Raw genomic sequence first — 17077 nt, forward strand, 5'->3', positions numbered from 1 at the left:
ATGCACTATTTACAAGAATTACATGTGAAATATACCATATACCCTAATATTTGCCATTCCTCATTTGTCTTTAGTTCTGTAGACTTGTCTAGGAGTTGGGAGGAAGGAAAAAAAAAAAAAGAAGAAGGAAAAAAAAAGAAAAAAAAAAAGCTTACACTGAAGATTCTTGCTAGTAATGGACCAAGTTGTGTTTTTATTTATATTACAGTCACGATCAGAACTTTTCAAGATGTGGCTGCTGTACCAATACATATAACAGTACCAAAGAACATGAAGCCACAACAACAAAATAAATTTTCCTCTTTAGACTCTTAGTTAAAAAAATAATAAACATTCTGGGAAAAGGAGGGTAAACAGACACTCATTCTGGGAAAAGGAGGGTAAACAGACACTTTATTTTCTTTTCTGTGTATGAGTGAATAAATCTCATATTTTCATTTATGGCAGGAGGTGTTCTTCCCAGAGGTTGTAATTACTTGCATATTTCCAAACCAGAAATCCCCAGCCACTTGGATGTAGAGCTTGCACTGTCTGACCATGTAAGTTATGTTATTTAACTTTTCCTTGTGTTTTTTTTTTCCTCTGTTGGGAAGATAACATGTTTGCTTTTCCTCAGTGCTCTCTTTTTCAGGATGGCCTTCTTTTTGCTTAATTCTCTAGAGAGACACAAGTCATTTTCTCAGTCACATGGAATATGTTGCTTTTGAAGTTCCTACCACATAGGTAATACACAGAACATCAAGGTAGTGGTGGTATTTGCCACCAGATTCGTGTCGTAAATCCAGAGTCTGATAAGTCTGTGTGCATCATATAAATCAGGTGCAGCTGGTGAATTATAACAGTATGAATTATTACGAACTGAACCTCTTAGATATTCGTTACCATACTTTCTGATATTTGGCTTTCTCCAAAAATGTACTTTTGTTATAAAGAAGAGATAGGATAGCATTATCTGGATTTTACTGAAATGTGCTTTCAGCCTTAGCTCTTACCCTCTTTCCTCTGTAATAAGGTGCCATAAATGCATACAGATGATAAAATGTCATAGTCTATCAGTGAAATTCAGTTGATTTCTAGACTAGAAGGAAAATAATATATCCTGGAAGGGATGGTGTGTACCTTGCTTCTAGAAAACAGCCAGTCCTACAACCATGAGAGTCTTCTTTCTCTGAGTGGGAAAGAGGGAAGCACTTCGTGCAGTTAGGCTATGTGGAAGATTCTCCCATGACACAAACGTGGAGCCACTTGAAGACTAGATTAATGTATTTTAAAGCCAGAAAGGACTGTGCACCTATTCAAGCTTCAGTTTCGTATACATTGTACCTTTTTCCTCAGCGATTTCTACATCAAGGCCATTCTTGTAGATGAGGTAGAGTGTTTGCTCAAAGACTACTTCAGTGTTCATTTTAAAACTCAGGTAGCAATGGTCCATAGAAATAAATGTTGTTTTAAAATGGGAATCCATGCTTTAGAGGGGGAAGGAAATCAAAGCATGGTTCACCTTGTTTTCCAGCTTTTCAGATCCAGGATGAGCTGTCCAAAGCAGCACATACTGAGAGGCAAAAAGGACTATCAGAGAGAGAAAATTTGATTTTGTCACTCCAAATTGCTAGAACATGATAAGAATTCTTTTGCTGCAACTTTGACTCCCCATTGTCTGAAAAGATAACATCTTTAAAGCCACTCCACAAACTTAAGGAAAATCCGAAAAGAATTTCCTAGGAAAGTAGTACGAGCCGCTAGTGAAATGTGTTAACTGAGGGATGTGGAAGTTACAAAGGTGACTGTAGCCTAGCAACAGGTTTTAATGATATATAAAATGGGAACATGAATACAGCTTTAAAAAATAGCTTCAAGCTATTTGATCATCCCACTGTGAGGTCTGAAACACATTTTTACATTTTTGTCTTGTATTAAGTAATTAATTTAACTAGCTGAAACTAAATGCTGCAGTTTGAGCATCAACATCCAACACTATTATTTTTTTATTGATAGTGATAATGTAAGCAATAGTCGACAGCCCTGTTTATACTAGCAAGAGGGTGTCACTGAGAACAATTCTAAATCATATGTATATATTTGCGCGCGTGTGTGTATATATATGCATATATATATTTATGTCATGTATGTATATGCATATATTTTAAAGTAATTGTAATTCAAGGTAACATCCAAAGAGATCAAGCCCAGCCTCCTGCAGTTGCAGACAACCATCGAGTGCATAGCCATTTATAAAATTTGAAGACAGGGTCCTTCTTGGTGGTAATTTTGTTGTTGGAAGGCTGTTCGTACACATCATACCTCGGACTACTACAGAATGATTGACGTGATAAATCTGTGGGTTGTAACACTGAAGCCTGTTTGTAACTGATTAATGTGTTAATATCAACTCTCTGCCTATTGTCATATAGCTTCTACAATGCACCATAAATACGGACTGTGCATATACTGCTTGTATATCCATATAAATAAATATGTATGTATATATACTTACAAACCTGGAGAGTGTAGGTATACTAGTGTGTTCTTTGTTCATCAAGATATCTTATAGTAAGTTATGCCATGTGTATGCAATAGTATGGACACTGTATAGAATACAAGGATGAACAGGGTTCAATTTTGCCTAAACAGAGCGATCTTGTGTTTGAGATGCCCCAGGTCATCCCCTCCGACCTCCAGCTGCTGCTCCATAAGGTCACAGGTCTCCCATGGTTCCTTTGTCATAACTGCCAGCCCAGTTTGGATGTCCCAGATGCCCTTAGGTGACTCACGTGTCACTTGGGCTTGGGCAACCGAAGCCTATGCCGTGCTCACAGTCATATGCTTCACAGTTTCTGTGCAGTTAACCAAGGTCCAAATCACAGAGCAAATCTTTGTGCCCAGATGATGGCATCTTGTATAAACTGTGGTACCAGGAATGGATATTCTTGGTTAAAAATGTTTCTGGATTTTAAGAAATGGTAAATATCAAATAGGAAACCCTAGCAGATCCTGTATGTATGCCAGGTCAGGTGTTCTTACCATATGCACAGTTTGCCTTTTATTTTGTGTTACAGGGTATAGAAATTATAACTGGAAAGGCAAGACATGGGAATTATTTTAGAATGCATATCAACAAATACAGTATGGTAGATAGCATCACCTGCTTTTCAAAGACACCCTTTCCTGTGTCCAACTATATTTGCTTGTATGGACAGCATGAACGTCTTCTTAATGATCTTCATTATCGCTGGAATGAAGGGCAGATTACAGACCTTTACAGGTAAGATGAATTCAATATTGTGCATGAAATTTATGTTCAGGATGAATTATAGTTTTCTTTTCCTATGGTTTATCTTCTAGCTGTTTTCTCTTAGAGCTCAAGATAGATAAAAAATATATATTTTCAACTACTTGGCAAAATTATCAGTAGCAATGCAAGCCCTGAAGAGATTCCTGGAAAGAACTGTCTCTCTCAGATTTATTTAGAGAAGGAGCAGTGGTTTACTTGAACAGCTTTCATCTGAAAGAGCATTTCAGAATCATTATAACATTTGCTTAGAACAGTCAGTAGGCTTAACTCATTAAGCTGAGTCTTAGAGGATTCTAAGAAGAATCCTTTTTTATTTTTTAACTCAAGATTCATATTCAGAAGTCAAAATTAAAAGTCAGTGTTTTAATCACTTCAAATCAAATTTTTATCCAAAGTTTTCTAGGGAGGTTTTAAATCACACATGATGTTAGTCACACTGCTTAGCTTGCCTGTCAGCTGATAATAAAACAAATCCTAGAATTTATCCTGTAGACTGTTGTCTGTCTAAATGAATATAGGGAGTTACTTTAACCTAATTTTATAGCTGAAAGCTGTGTCAGGAGTCTGCATGCTTAGTGGACATTCCCCATCCAGCTTGCAAGCCTCCAAAGCAGTTTGCAGCAGTGAAACAGGTCTTGCAGATTTTCTGAGGTGCTCCCCTCCACCAGCTGTGCCTGAGCAAGTGCAGGGCAGTCTTGGGGACTAGGTGTTTTGGGGCAAGGACTGAGACTCAATGGGAGACACTGAAGAGCCTGGCTATTTCTAGCTAAGATCTATGTCCTGTCTTCTCTGAAAGACATTCTCATTGCTTTTGAAAACACAAACATTAAAGAAGTTGTTTTGGAAAAAGGGGGGTGTTTGAAAAATTAGATCTAACATATCTTTAATCTTCTGCAACTACTGCAGAACTTAATATCTAAAAAAGTTACATGGACTAAAAGCACTGACTTGGTTTATCCCTTATGCCTCAGCTAAAATAAGTGCTTTTGAGTTCAGGCATGGCAAAAAATTTCCTGAGTTTCATTCATGTGATAGAATTCTTTGAGCATGTAATTAAAACTTCCTGATACATCTTATTTTGATTTAAAAAAAAAAAAAAATCCCTCACAAGTGATGGCTTGGGACCAAGAATTGTCACAGGTACAGTGTAACTAAAGTACGGCCTTACATCAACTGGTTTGGAGACAACCAAGCACAGAAACAAATGGTAAATTTTCATCATGATACAAAGCTGACAGTGGTGCCTTCAAAGTCTTTAGGCATGATTTGGTTATATTTGTAACTGATTTGAAGAAAGGCATAAATGACAGTAAAGCTGTCAGATTAAACAATATTATTTAGATGACATTTAGTAAAAGTTTGATGTAAAGTATGCGCTGTGGTCCAAGAGAAGTTTTGTGTGATGACAGAAGTCTGCTAGTCCAAAACAAACTAGAAATATGTAGTTTTAATGGCATAGTCCTCTGTGTCTAAATTGCATTGACTGTGCTGGTAGTTGCACTCCTCTGTAGGAATGAAGCACCTAGTATCTTGAGAAAGGGACTTATGAGTCTCTGAATTCCTGTACCTCTTTCTCTAGCTTTTGCACTTCTGCTGGTTCAGTGTCAAAAAGCTTCACTGGAATATGGATAAGGCATTGTATGTGGCTGAGGACAGAGAAATGAGAATGTCTGCTGAAATGGGGGAGGGAGGGAATCCAGTCAAGCCTTCCACTTAATGACAAAAGATTGGTTTGTTGTATGCCATGTCTTGAGAATAGTGGTATCAGCTGTCATCTCAAAAGGGTGAGCTCCCCTGAAAAGGACTCGGTGCGTCACCGCAGCTGGATGTGCATCTCTCTTTCTTCTGACGGATGTTTTGCACTCCTCTTTCTGCAGTCTCTCCTCATTCTAAACATGTCAGAGTCTGACTCCTCATTCTTTGTTATTCCCCATCTTTTACAGGAAGATGGGATGAACTCAAACTTTAACTGTGGGTTTTAAAAGTTTCTTGGACAAAAATGCTTCTTTACAGACTTCACTTCAGGAGATCCAATATGCCTCTGCTGGGAGGCATATTGATTTATAGAAAAGGTTGGGTTTGTTTTCCAAGAGAGGAATGGCACCCAGCAAATGTAAAGTTCACATAAACAGTATACTGTCAGCAGGTGTTAAGTAGAAACTGAAGGTGGATGACACAATTGTATGAGATAAAGGCCAAGACGGCAGAAAATTTTCTTCTCACAGCTGATCAGCTAATACATTTTGAGCACTGGAAGAAACTCAGGTTGTGGCAAGGTATCATCAGCCTTGTTCATGGTGCTACAATATGCAAACGCAGCTGTGAACTAATCTTTTTCTGTGAACCACAAGCATTGTCAGACACGCCTGTGCTGTTTGCCCAGATGTGGTTAGTGTCAGTAGTTATATGCACTAGCAAGTTCCACACCAGCATCAACATCTTGAAGAATATGTCATTTTGCGTTGGGATTTTTGTCTGCAACACAGTTAGCAGTGTTTTCCTGACCTTGACAAAACCAGCATTTGTGCCCTTTCACTGTGTTACTGTGCATTGGGTGTGTAGCCCAGCCCAAGGACCTCGGTGCAGCTGCACCTGTCTGCACTCCTGATAGCCACGCACACAGATTTTAAAGAGATGAGACATTATCTTTCCAAATGGACAGCTTATTTCTTCATGAAAGCAATTAAGTGTGTATTAGCCTCCCTTGCTGTCATGATGGTGACAGGATCCCTACACACAGTGCAAGCTCATCAGGGATTACAAGCAAGATCAAGTTCTAAACATCCACAGAGATTTAAAAAAATCTCAAGAGAGATGAAGATCCCAGTGATGATCTGTTAATAGGATGAGGTAGGCCAGGCAACATCAGAAGAATAAGAAGGGCAGCTTTATCTGATGCCAGCACAGACAGTCAATGGGGGAGTCATCAGCTCTTGCAGAAAACTATTTGCATCGTAGCTGGTCTTTGTCAGGGCTGTTTATTGGCCAAAACTGCTGGGAGCCTACCAGGTTCTGAAGCTGTGCAAGGTCAGGGCCCTCTCGCACCCACATACTCACAGGCACCACCACAGCCTGCATATCCGGGTGGTCTGGCCAGGATCACAGGTGTGCCACACAGGGGAACACTGCTCATCAGTCCTCATCACATCTCTTCAGCTCTTCTTAAGTAGTGATGCTGAAACAAAGGTTGCCAAAGCAGAGTGAAAGGGCTAGTGAGAAAAGGAAGAGAGAAGACAGTGAGAAGAGGAAGCAAACTGCCTGTAAGCTCCATGTAGCAGTCCTAGTGCAAAGCACACCAGCACAGGAAATTGCTTCCTTCAGGAGGAAGTGCAGCGATGGAAAAAGGCTGGGAATACAATGTAGTCTTAGAGTGTACATGTATGTATACAATGTGCAACAATATACAATGTTAAACCTAGCCATTAGAAGACTATCCATTAGAAAACCATGAAATTGAAAAATATTTTGGCATCTCTTGTGGGATGAAGATTGTCTTGAGGCTTATATGCAGGTGAAAAGTGGCATCTGGTCTTCCTTTGGTAAGGAATATGAAAATGTGATCAGTGATTTCTCTGTGTGGGATAGAAAGAAGAACTGGTTTAGGTGATGTTCATATGGTCTGTAATGATCTCACAGTACTGGGTGAGTGCAAACCTGATGTTAAGGCTAAATTTCTCTTGTTGGAAAAAAAAAAAATCCTTTTAAACTACTACACATTACACCTAAACACACTTGCAGCATTTTCTAGCAAGTTGTGAAGTGCTTTTTCCCCTTAGTGGGGGGGAAAAAAAAAAAAAAAAAAAAAAAAAGTAGACTGAAAATGTTGCAGTTTGTTAGTTAAGCTTATAAACTTGCTGGTTTGAAACATTCATTCCCTTCATCCTTTCTTTATGCCTGTATTTTGGGAAAGGCCTTCTTATAAGGCAAGAAAGTACATTGCTTTAATCTTTTGCTCTGCATTTAGATTTCACGGCATGGCATCTAGTTCCAGGAACGGACACAGTAGAACAGCTGTCACCTGGGAGCCAATTTATTTCTGTGTAGCATGCAAATTGTCTTTTAAATAATTAGAGACTGCACCTAGCAATGAATTTTCTTGATGATTTGTGTTTGGTATAAAGGCTGAAGGTTAACCCCATGATACTGGATTTCCTGGCTGTAATGGGCCAGTGCCATTTTCAAATTAGCATTAGTGACAGGCCCTCAAGATTCAGCTAACTTGAAGAAGTAACCCCTTCCGGTTGCACATACGAAACTGCCACCAAAGGTAATAATGAAATAAATAAAGTTTCATTGTGTGGAGGGAATAGTTCCATTGACTTCAGTATGAGTTCAGCATGATTAAAAGCTGCCTCTAAAAGAAGCCTCTAAGACTTCAAGTTGGCAAATTTACAAACCTGGTGAGCAATAACTGAAAACAAAACAAACAAACAAAAACAGCATAAAATTGTGTAACTATATTTCCTTGGTCCCACGGCTAAGAAATGTGCTAGGGCACTTGAGAGTCTGTTATCTTTTAGTGAGCTGAATACTCCTCCTCTGCCTGACAGTACTTTGATAGCTCACTGGAAGTCTCAAATGCTTTTGAATTATTATTATTATTAAGGAAAACAATGCTTTTAGCTTTGTGTTGGCTGGTCTAACTGAATCTGATCGAACTAATGATTTTTCAAGTTTCCTTTCTCCTTCTTTAGCAGACAGGTACTGTTGGCATCCTTAAAGGAAGTCTCAGTGCAACTTTGCAACTGCAGAGTTAAACTGAATGCTCCTCAGAATGCCCAGCTGCCTTAGCTGTGATCCCAGTGACATAGATATTAATGTGATAACAACAGATACCAGGTTTTTCAAAAATAATTGCCTACAGTTAAGCTCCTGCAGCCTGATCCTACCATGTGTTAGGTACTCCAGCTTAATTTAGAGTAGCATCTGAGTGGCCCAGTCCGTTACTTAGCTAAACAAGAAATTAGGAGCCAATGTTTTTGTTTCTACCTATGCAAACAACAGCTGAGGAAATAGGCTGTTAAGCCAAAATATGGTCACAACCAGTCAGACAGCTGTCTCTTCTGCCTGCGCCATGAGGGGATGTACTTCATTCCTCTGGCTGTTTTACAGGATGCCAAGGTCTGCCGGGCAAGTTGTCAGGGACTTAGACAGGCAACAGTCCCTGACTGAGCAAAGAGTCTCATTCTCACTTGTCGTTGTGCTCCCAGAAGCCAGCATCGCATCAGCAATGGTCACTCTTCTGTCTGCCTGGTGCGGCCACGGCCAGCGCACTCACTCCATCTGGGCCTTTGGCCACCACGTTCCTGGGCAGAGAGGTCTTCAGATGCTGCTGTAAGACATCAGGCAGACACAGCCTTAGGAACCACAGATACTATCCTGAAGCCAAGGATTTTGTGTACATTCTTTTCGTGTCACTTGGATGTTTCACAATGTTACTACCTAGATTTGGAATCCACTTCAGGAAGGAATTTCTGCAGTTTTTATTGATTTCGTGTAAGCTTGCATCTTGAAAAGGCTCAAATGGAATTTAAGTACCTAAGAGTGAGGCTCTTCCCGACAGGGAAGATTTTTCTTGAATGGAAAAGAAAGCAAATCCCAGCAGGTGTAACATGAAGCACTCCCTCCACCACACTCCTTCCCTTCTCTCAGAGGTCTCTGGTGCTCGCTGAAAGCCTTAAAATCCTTCCCATTCCTATAGCAGCAGATAAAAGAGGCAGGTGGTGAGAGAGGCCTGAAATACTTTTTCTTTTAAGCTTGTGCATTTGGTTTTGGTCATCAGTGCTCCACACTGCTTCACAAAGGATTGTGAATGTAACTGGCCAGTTGCACCCTTTTGTATGCTCCTGAGGTGAAGGCAACTGTAAGGCAGTTGCCAAGTTATGGAACGTGTCTACAGAGCGGTGGAATCTCCCTCTGCTGCATCTTGAGTACAGAACAGATAATTACAGGGGTCTCTTGGTACTTGGCAACCAAATGGATGCTCACTGGCATCATGCCTTTAATATGGGAGAGAAGTGCTTCATACAGGCTTCATTTGGCATTAATGAAAACCAAATTTACAAACATAATGCATAAAAATCTGGCCCACTAGTTTCTAAAATACTTAACTAGCTTATTTATCAAATTAGGTGTGAGTGCTTTTCTTACTTGGGATGTTGTAATACTGCATTAATGAACTTGTTTTCAGACATGACCTGCAGAAGATGCTGGTCGCATCCTGCTAATGAGGCAGTAATGCTGATGACAAGACAAAGGAGCACCACTATCGTATGACAGCAAGAGCAGGAAAGGCAGCAGTGCTGGGACAAACAGCATGGATTTGGGCTGACAGTGATGAGGAATCCTGTCAGAGGCACACCGTTATGCTGACCAGTTTCTAAAAGGCACCCTCTGAAATGTGTTGATCAGCCATCCCCTTCTAAAGTTTCTTCTTGGGCCTATTCAGAGTTTACTCTTGGTGTAATGCTGAAGTTAGGAAGATGCTGTATGAGAAGCGCTTCTGGTACTTAACAGTTTGTAAAGCATGGTGATAGACTAATGCATGATGTGGCAAAGTGCTTGAATCACACATAACACAGAGTACAAAGTGCTCTATTTATACTGCATTTATATTTAGCTCTTACCAGAAATGTGTTTTAGCCATCTGTACTCACTAGGCTTCGGTTTGCATCCTGGAGCCATCTCGGTGCACACAGGCCTTGTGGAAGAAACGAACTAGCACAATGCACTGCATGCTGGTGTCCTGCCCGTGGGACCACACGGCAGTTGGCCCAAGAGAGAGCAATCAGAATAAAACCCTGAAACACGTCTAGCGGGAGTGTCAAGTCCACTCCACCTGTCTGAACTGTTTGCTGATGTAGACAAAGCCTTTGAGATTCAAATAGTAAAAACAGTTCTAGATAAGTGCTGAAATTTTGCATTAGTTGATTTAAAATAAGGATTGCCCTTATTCAGAAAATGAGAAGAAAACAACAGGAAGGATTCTCAGAAGTATTTTTTTCTTGTTTTGATTAGGGGAGGAACAAAAAGGCACCAAATAATTTCTGAGTGTGTGTTGAGAAGTAGTTAGTCAATTCCTGCTTCCTATTTTGAGGGGAACACCTGGAGATTCAGATGTTACTCTATTATATATGTCGACTTTAGACTCTGCTGCTCAGTCATGGTTAGAGAGATGTACTTCTGGGCAACTCCACAACCAGATGTTTAGGAGAAAAGCCTTGCAAGGTTACCCAGTAACCATGTAGAAGTTTCTGAGGTACCCCCATTGGCATAAGTACCTAAATCTTGTGTAACGCCCTGTGCCTAATAAAGTCTAATTTATTTATTTTTTTTACCAAAAAAATTTCCTGATGCAGGAACCTAAGTCTTACTGATATGCAATAGGACAGAAGGTCCCAAACACACAACAGCAAAGAATGAAGGGGGTCAAGTTGCCATTCACTAAGGAGCTTTGGAAAATTCTGCCCACAAACTATAAAAGCGGATAATACCACTGGATGTTTCTGTAGCTGTTCTCTTCAAACATGCTCATTTATTCTCACTTTTGTACTAGATGTTCAGGCTAAATGCTTAAATATTTTGAGCAGTATAAACATTTGCTTCTTTCAAAGTAACCGTTTGGCCTTTTCTGCTTAAATTCAATTTACACATCATAATACTATGTAATTTAGGCTAAAAGTGATGTATTAATTAGTGTCATTTAATGAGAGTTTAAGTAGAAATGCCACACTGGATTGTTTAATGACACAGCTCTAATGAATCTCACAGCATAATAGAAAAATTAGGAAAAAGAACATTTGATGTTTTCAGTATTATTTTTTAAAGGACTAGTTACCGATAAACATTTATTACATGTAGCCTGTATAAGTGATTAAACAAGAAATACATTCTACATACAAAAGCTGGTTTTAAAACAGACTTTCAAAAATGGAGCATGATTGCTCATTAAGAGAAAAACTAGACTGCAGTGCTGTCCAGGATGTGCTGGGTCCCATACATTAGCACACTGCAGTTATATTTAAGGGATTCCACCTTAGGCTTTTGTTCATCATGCAGACAGTGAGACTTATTTTCTGCAGGCATGAAAAAAAAAAAAAAAAAAAAAAAAAAAACAGAAAGGAAATGTGGCAGGTAGTGAGCATGGCTGAGAGGGACTAATGCTACTCAGTACACTTTGCAGCCTAATTAGAAGACAAATTGTGTGCTTTTTATGAAGAGAGAGCGAAGCAAAAAGGAACGCATGAAGGGATATCAAAGCACTAACATCTATTTTCCTTACTAGAATTAAATGCTAACCCCAAGGTACCCTGGTAAAGCTGTACTTTCACAGCAAATCAATACAAATGGTAGAGCCCTTTAGGTGACTTTCAGTTTTTATATATTAATGTAGTTTTAAGAAGCAGCTAACTTACTAATGAAGAGCTATGTTACTAAGAAACCCCATGTCCAAATTAGTAAGTAAAGGCCAGTCAGCTAAGTATTACCACACTAATTTGCAGTCAAACATTGCTGATTCATATTAATAATTATGCAAACCATTATGAATGATGGAACTCTGAATTCATAAGCAAGTAATTACAGAAAAGCAATCATACCACTCCACACAGCATATTTGTTGATTTTGTGAGTCAGATTTAATTCCCTTTTAATTGTTTTTCATAATACATTACATGTGAAATAGTCTTACTTGAAAAAAATGCAATAAACCTTACCTGAGGGTCACCTATAATTTTCCTGTAGAAAGAACAGACAGCAATGTTTTTATATCAGTTCTAAAAGGCACAGAGTTTAGAAGATTTAAAGAGTAGCATTTAGTGACAATGAGATACACAATAACTGCTGCTATCTAGTAAAATAAGCACTGGACACCAATTCCCAGTGCTGAAATAATGGAGAATATCTCTTTTTGGTTACTGAGAATTAGGACTGCAGCATTTCAACAGGAAGCAAATGCTGCTAAGATTTGTTTTCTGACGTTGCCTCCAGGTAATGAACTTTATTGTAATATTTCCTGGATATTAAAAATGCAGAAAACAGAAGTGATTTATCAGTCATGATAGATAACTGGCCTTTGGAAAGTGAAGGTGCTGGCAAGCAGTAAACACTGTAAACTGTGACCCACTGAAGTCACCATGTCTCTGCAGTAGCCCCAGTGTGATGTTTGTTTGCATGTGTTGTTTGTTTTTGTCATTGTTGTTTTGTTTTGATTTTGTCTTTGTTTTGATTGGGGGCTGAGCCTTGTCCACTACAAATGCTGGAGTCAGTGGCCATTTTTCTTGAGCAACAACTGTGAGATTTGTTACACTGCACTGCTTTTTGCTCTTTCAGCTGCAGACAAAAGGGTTCGATAAACCAGAGGTTTTAAAACAGTTGTCTTCCAAATGGAAGGCTTTACTGCTTCTGTTAAAAGTAATAAAAAACACAGGCTTCCTGTCTATGATTTACTTACCAAAAAGGACAAATGAATCATCAGCCTATAAGTTAATGAGCTGCATCACTATTTTGTAAATATGCCCAACAAAGTAAATCATAGATCCAGACTCATTGTCCATAAAACTACTGATTTCACTAATTACTGGGTCCGAGCAGTAACAGTCCCAGATTAATGAATTCAACAGGGGTAACTCAAATGCTTTGGCAAATGGGTGTTCAGTGAGTGGAACTATAGAGCAAGGAGTTAAATAGCATTCTTACTATTAGCATGCCATTGTTCAAACTTGTGCTTGATTGTTCAGCAATTTTAAGTGAATTTTAAGAAACGGCAAACCAGAGAACATTTTATGTTTTTCTGTGATTAAGAACAATGTTTTCAAGTGCTGCATTATGGGAGTTAGCACAAGTTGGTCTTGATTTTTACTTACATATACAAGCTGTCTTTCCAAATTACTGGTCAGTTGATGTATAGTAGGAAATGCTCAGTGTTTATGGTATCTATATTGTCAGCAACTGAATTTCTACTCTCTGATTTCTGGTCCACTTATGCAAAGTATAGCTACAAATATTCTATATCTTCCACTGGAATCACAGTATTTTTGTAATTGAGTATTAAAAATATCCATTTCAAGTTTGAAGAATCTAAATGTGTTAAGAAATTACTTTGAATATTTTGAAGGCTGAATATTTGAGAATTGATCAAATTGGAGCTGGCAGGGCTCATTGAGAGGGCTTTAAACTAGGTAAGAAATGGGACGGGGATGAAATGAGGCTCATTAGAGATGAGCCTGAGGGAACAATATCAGGGCTGGGGGATAGGGCAATGGCCCAACTGAAGTGCATCTACATTAATGCACGCAGCATGGGCAACAAACAGGAGGAGCTGGAAGCCATCGTGGCAGGCAAGCTATTGCCATCACTGAAATGTGGTGGGACCACTCCCATGACTGGAGTGCTGCAATGGATGGCTATAGGCTCTTCAGAAGGGACAGACAGCATAGAAGGTGTGGTGGTGTGGCTCTCTATATTAGAGAGTGTTTTGATGTTGCAGAACTCGAGGCTGGGAATGCTAAGGTTGAATCCCTATGGGTTAGGATCAGTAGGAAGGCCAACAAGGCAAGCGTCCTGGTGGGGATCTGTTATAGACTGCCAAACCAGGATGAGGAGACAGATGAGGCGTTTTACAAGCAGCTGGCAGAAGTCATGCAATCGCCAGCACTTGTTCTAGTGGGGGACTTCTTCCCAGACATATCCTGGAAATACAATACAGCTCAGAGGAAGCAGTCTAGGAGGTTCCTGGAGGGCGTGGAAGACAGCTTCCTGACACAGCTAGTTAGTGAGCCTACCAGGGGAGGTGCCCCGCTAGACCTGCTGTTCACAAACAGAGAAGGACTGGTGGGAGATGTGGTTGTCAGGAGCTGTCTTGGGCAGAGTGACCACGAAATGGTAGAGTTCTCCACTCTTGGCAAAGTCAGGAGGGGGATCAGTAAAACTGCTACCTTGGACTTCCGCAGGGCAGACTTTGAGCTGTTCAGGACACTGGTTGGCAGAGTCCCTTGGGAGGCAGTCCTGAAGGGCAGAGGAGTCCAGGAAGGCTGGGCACTCTTCAAGGAGGAAATCTTAAAGGCTTGGGAGCAGACCGTCCCCATGTGCCCAAAGACAAACCGGTGCTGAAGACTGGCCTGGCTGAACAGAGAGTTGTGGCTAGAGCTTAGGAAGAAAAATAGGGTTTATGACCTTTGGAAAAGAGGGTGGGCCACTCAGGAGGACTATAAGGATGTTGCGAGGCTTTGCAGGGACAAAATTAGAAAGGCCAAAGCTCATCTGAAGCTCAATCTGGCTACTGCTGTTGAAGATAATGTTTTTATAAATACATAAACATGAAAAGGAGGTCTAAGGAGAATCTCCATCCTTTACTGGATGGGCGGGAGGGGTGGAACTTAGTGACAAGAGATGAGGAAAAGGCTGAGGTGCTTAATGCCTCTTTGCCCTCAGTCTTTAGTGGTAAGACCAGTTGTTCTCACACTTCATCACTAAGTGTGGGAAGCTTTGGAGAAAAACAAAATCTTTAATCACAGATTCACAGGAGATGAGCTTACCAGTGACTGCTTTATTTTATGTCCCAAAAAATGTGCGCTGCTCTGACAACCAACTGCATGTGCTTACAGCACTGGATGATGGAAGATGCAACATTGAGCAGAGTGCCTCTGACCTGAGCAGGACATAAGGCAGGTCATTAGTGACCTATGGGCTGCTTTGTTATGACATGAATGTGATTTCAAGAGATCCATATGGATCCTACCTATCTAGAGACATTTACCAGAAGTTACAAAGGGATGCAAACCACTTCATAGACTCTCTGTGAAAGAGTGGGGATAGCAGGAGGCAAGGAGTTTGGTTTGGTTTCATTACTGTTGCCATAAAAGATTTACATAGCAAAAGAAGACCAACGAACAGCATCAGACAACATCACCCAAAACTGTGGTTCAAACATGCCAGTGGTCTACGGCAGGATTCTCCAAAGGCATTGTCACAAGGAACCGGTGCACAGCTGCCCTCTGGGCTGTTGGAATCCTCCCTCATCCCAGCCTCACAGCAGAGAAGTCACTAGGAGCACAGGTGGGGCAGCTGTGAGCATCCAGCTGGAGAGGTCCCTAGCTTCAATTCTCTTAGCTGGGTTCTGCACTAGAGCCTGGCTGTCTCAGCATGCACACACCTTCTGGTAACCTGATAAACTCACCTGCAGGCAGCGACTATTCCTCTGTAGTTTAATGAGCTGTTGGCTCCATGCTCCTGATCCACAAGATGTGCCCCAGGCTTGACCACGGTGGCACTAGTTATCTCTGCTGTCATCTGCCTTGTGGAATCAGCAAGAAAAGGAATGGACATACTTAAAAACCTATTACAGTCCTTGTATGAAAAAGTAAACCATTGAGTTTTAGGTTGTAATTAATGAGATTGACTTTCAAATTAAGAGAAATCAGAAAATCAAACTATAAAAAAAAAATGGTTTCTGATTTCTTTTTGCTACTTTTGATACATTCACATCACTGTTCTTAGTATCTCTTTCCGCTTGTGATTTTTTTTGAGAGAATTTCAGCTGATATTTTCCAAGAAAAACACCAAATATGAAAATGACAGAATCAGCAACAATCTTCATAAGCACATCTTTGATGGTATGCGTGGAAGCTACTCGGGCCTCACTGTTTCATTTTCATGAAAGGAAGCCCAGCTTGCAGAAGTTTGGAAAATACTGCCATGGTGTGATAAAACTGGTCTGTATGAGTATTACAGTTATGCCAAGCCTGTAAATGGTAAGGATGATTAACATTTTCCCTATGAGGAAAGACTGAGAGACCTGGGTCTGTTCAGCCTTGAGAAAAGAAGACTGAGAGGGGATCTTTTTAATATTTACAAATATCTGAAGTGTGGGAGACAGAGGGATTTGGCCAACCTCTTTTCAGTGGTTTTTGGGGACAGAACAAGGGGCAATGGCCACAAAATGGAGCACAGGAAGTTCCGCACCAACATGCGAAATAAATACGTCACGGTGAGGGTGACGGAGCACTGGAACAGGCTGCCCAGGGAGGTTGTGGAGTCTCCTTCTCTGGAGATATTCAAGGCCCATCTGGATGCCTACCTGGGCAACCTGCTCTAGGGAACCTGCTTTGGCAGGGGGGTTGGACCTGATGATCTCTTGAGGTCCCATCCAACCCCTACAATTCTGATTCTGTGATTCTGTGATTAAGTCTATCAGAGTAGATAAGCTAAGTCTGCAGAGCTGGTCTTCACCCTTCTGCCATTACTTTCTTTAAATTACTTGTAGAACTGTAATTATTTAGATTTTTTTTCTTAACTTTGTGTTGCTTTTTTGTTTTGGTTCAATCGTTAAGATTTCCTGGCTTTCACATTGTGCAGTCGGCGGCACACCTCATGCCTGCTGCACCTGGCTTACCTGACTGGACTGTTGCCAGAGGTCGGCACCAGGTCCTTGTTGCCTTTGACAGGCCACATCACACAAGTGTGGCCGTTTCAGAATTAACTTCCCTCGAGACAACAGCACTGTTCTCTGAAAGTGCTGTGTAGGTGCAAATGAACTGCAGAATAAAGCTCTCGGACTGAAAACCGTTTCCATGCATACTCCATTTTTGCTTGCTAGCAGTAGCCAACTTTACCCATTTTTTGTTGTGCTGTATCTCTTCAAAAGCAAAATATTCCCTGTCTTTTGTACTGGATACCACTAAATATTTTCCTCCTTCTTCCCTTTCATCTAATATAGGCTATACATCACAAATGAGGCAGAACAGACTTTAAATATTGTTTGTCAATGAAAGGCGAGAACAGCTCCCT

General features: G+C 40.5%; 1 protein-coding gene and 1 long non-coding RNA gene across 11 annotated transcripts in view; one reads left to right on the forward strand and one right to left on the reverse strand.

The window, feature by feature from the left end:
* CFAP61 (cilia and flagella associated protein 61) overlaps positions 1 to 17077 on the forward strand; it is a 101811-nt gene that overhangs the window by 79648 nt on the left and 5086 nt on the right. For all 8 annotated transcript variants that reach the window (XM_035320954.1, XM_035320956.1, XM_035320953.1 and 5 more), the window contains 2 exons: positions 448 to 539; positions 3057 to 3262. In XM_035320954.1, coding sequence (XP_035176845.1) covers positions 448 to 539; positions 3057 to 3262 — 298 coding nt within the window. The remainder of the gene's footprint in view (positions 1 to 447; positions 540 to 3056; positions 3263 to 17077) is intronic.
* On the reverse strand, positions 167 to 16171 carry LOC118163885. 3 transcript variants are annotated; one of them, XR_004749235.1, is made up of 4 exons: positions 15468 to 16171; positions 1502 to 6501; positions 393 to 712; positions 167 to 360 (listed from the first exon to the last, which is right to left on the reverse strand). It is a non-coding gene; the product is annotated as an uncharacterized LOC118163885 (long non-coding RNA). The 3 variants fall into 3 exon arrangements; XR_004749236.1 differs by having other exon boundaries at positions 167 to 656; XR_004749234.1 differs by having other exon boundaries at positions 167 to 712.

This window comes from Oxyura jamaicensis, chromosome 3 (assembly GCF_011077185.1).
Source record: "Oxyura jamaicensis isolate SHBP4307 breed ruddy duck chromosome 3, BPBGC_Ojam_1.0, whole genome shotgun sequence".
NCBI classification, from domain to species: Eukaryota; Metazoa; Chordata; class Aves; order Anseriformes; family Anatidae; genus Oxyura; species Oxyura jamaicensis.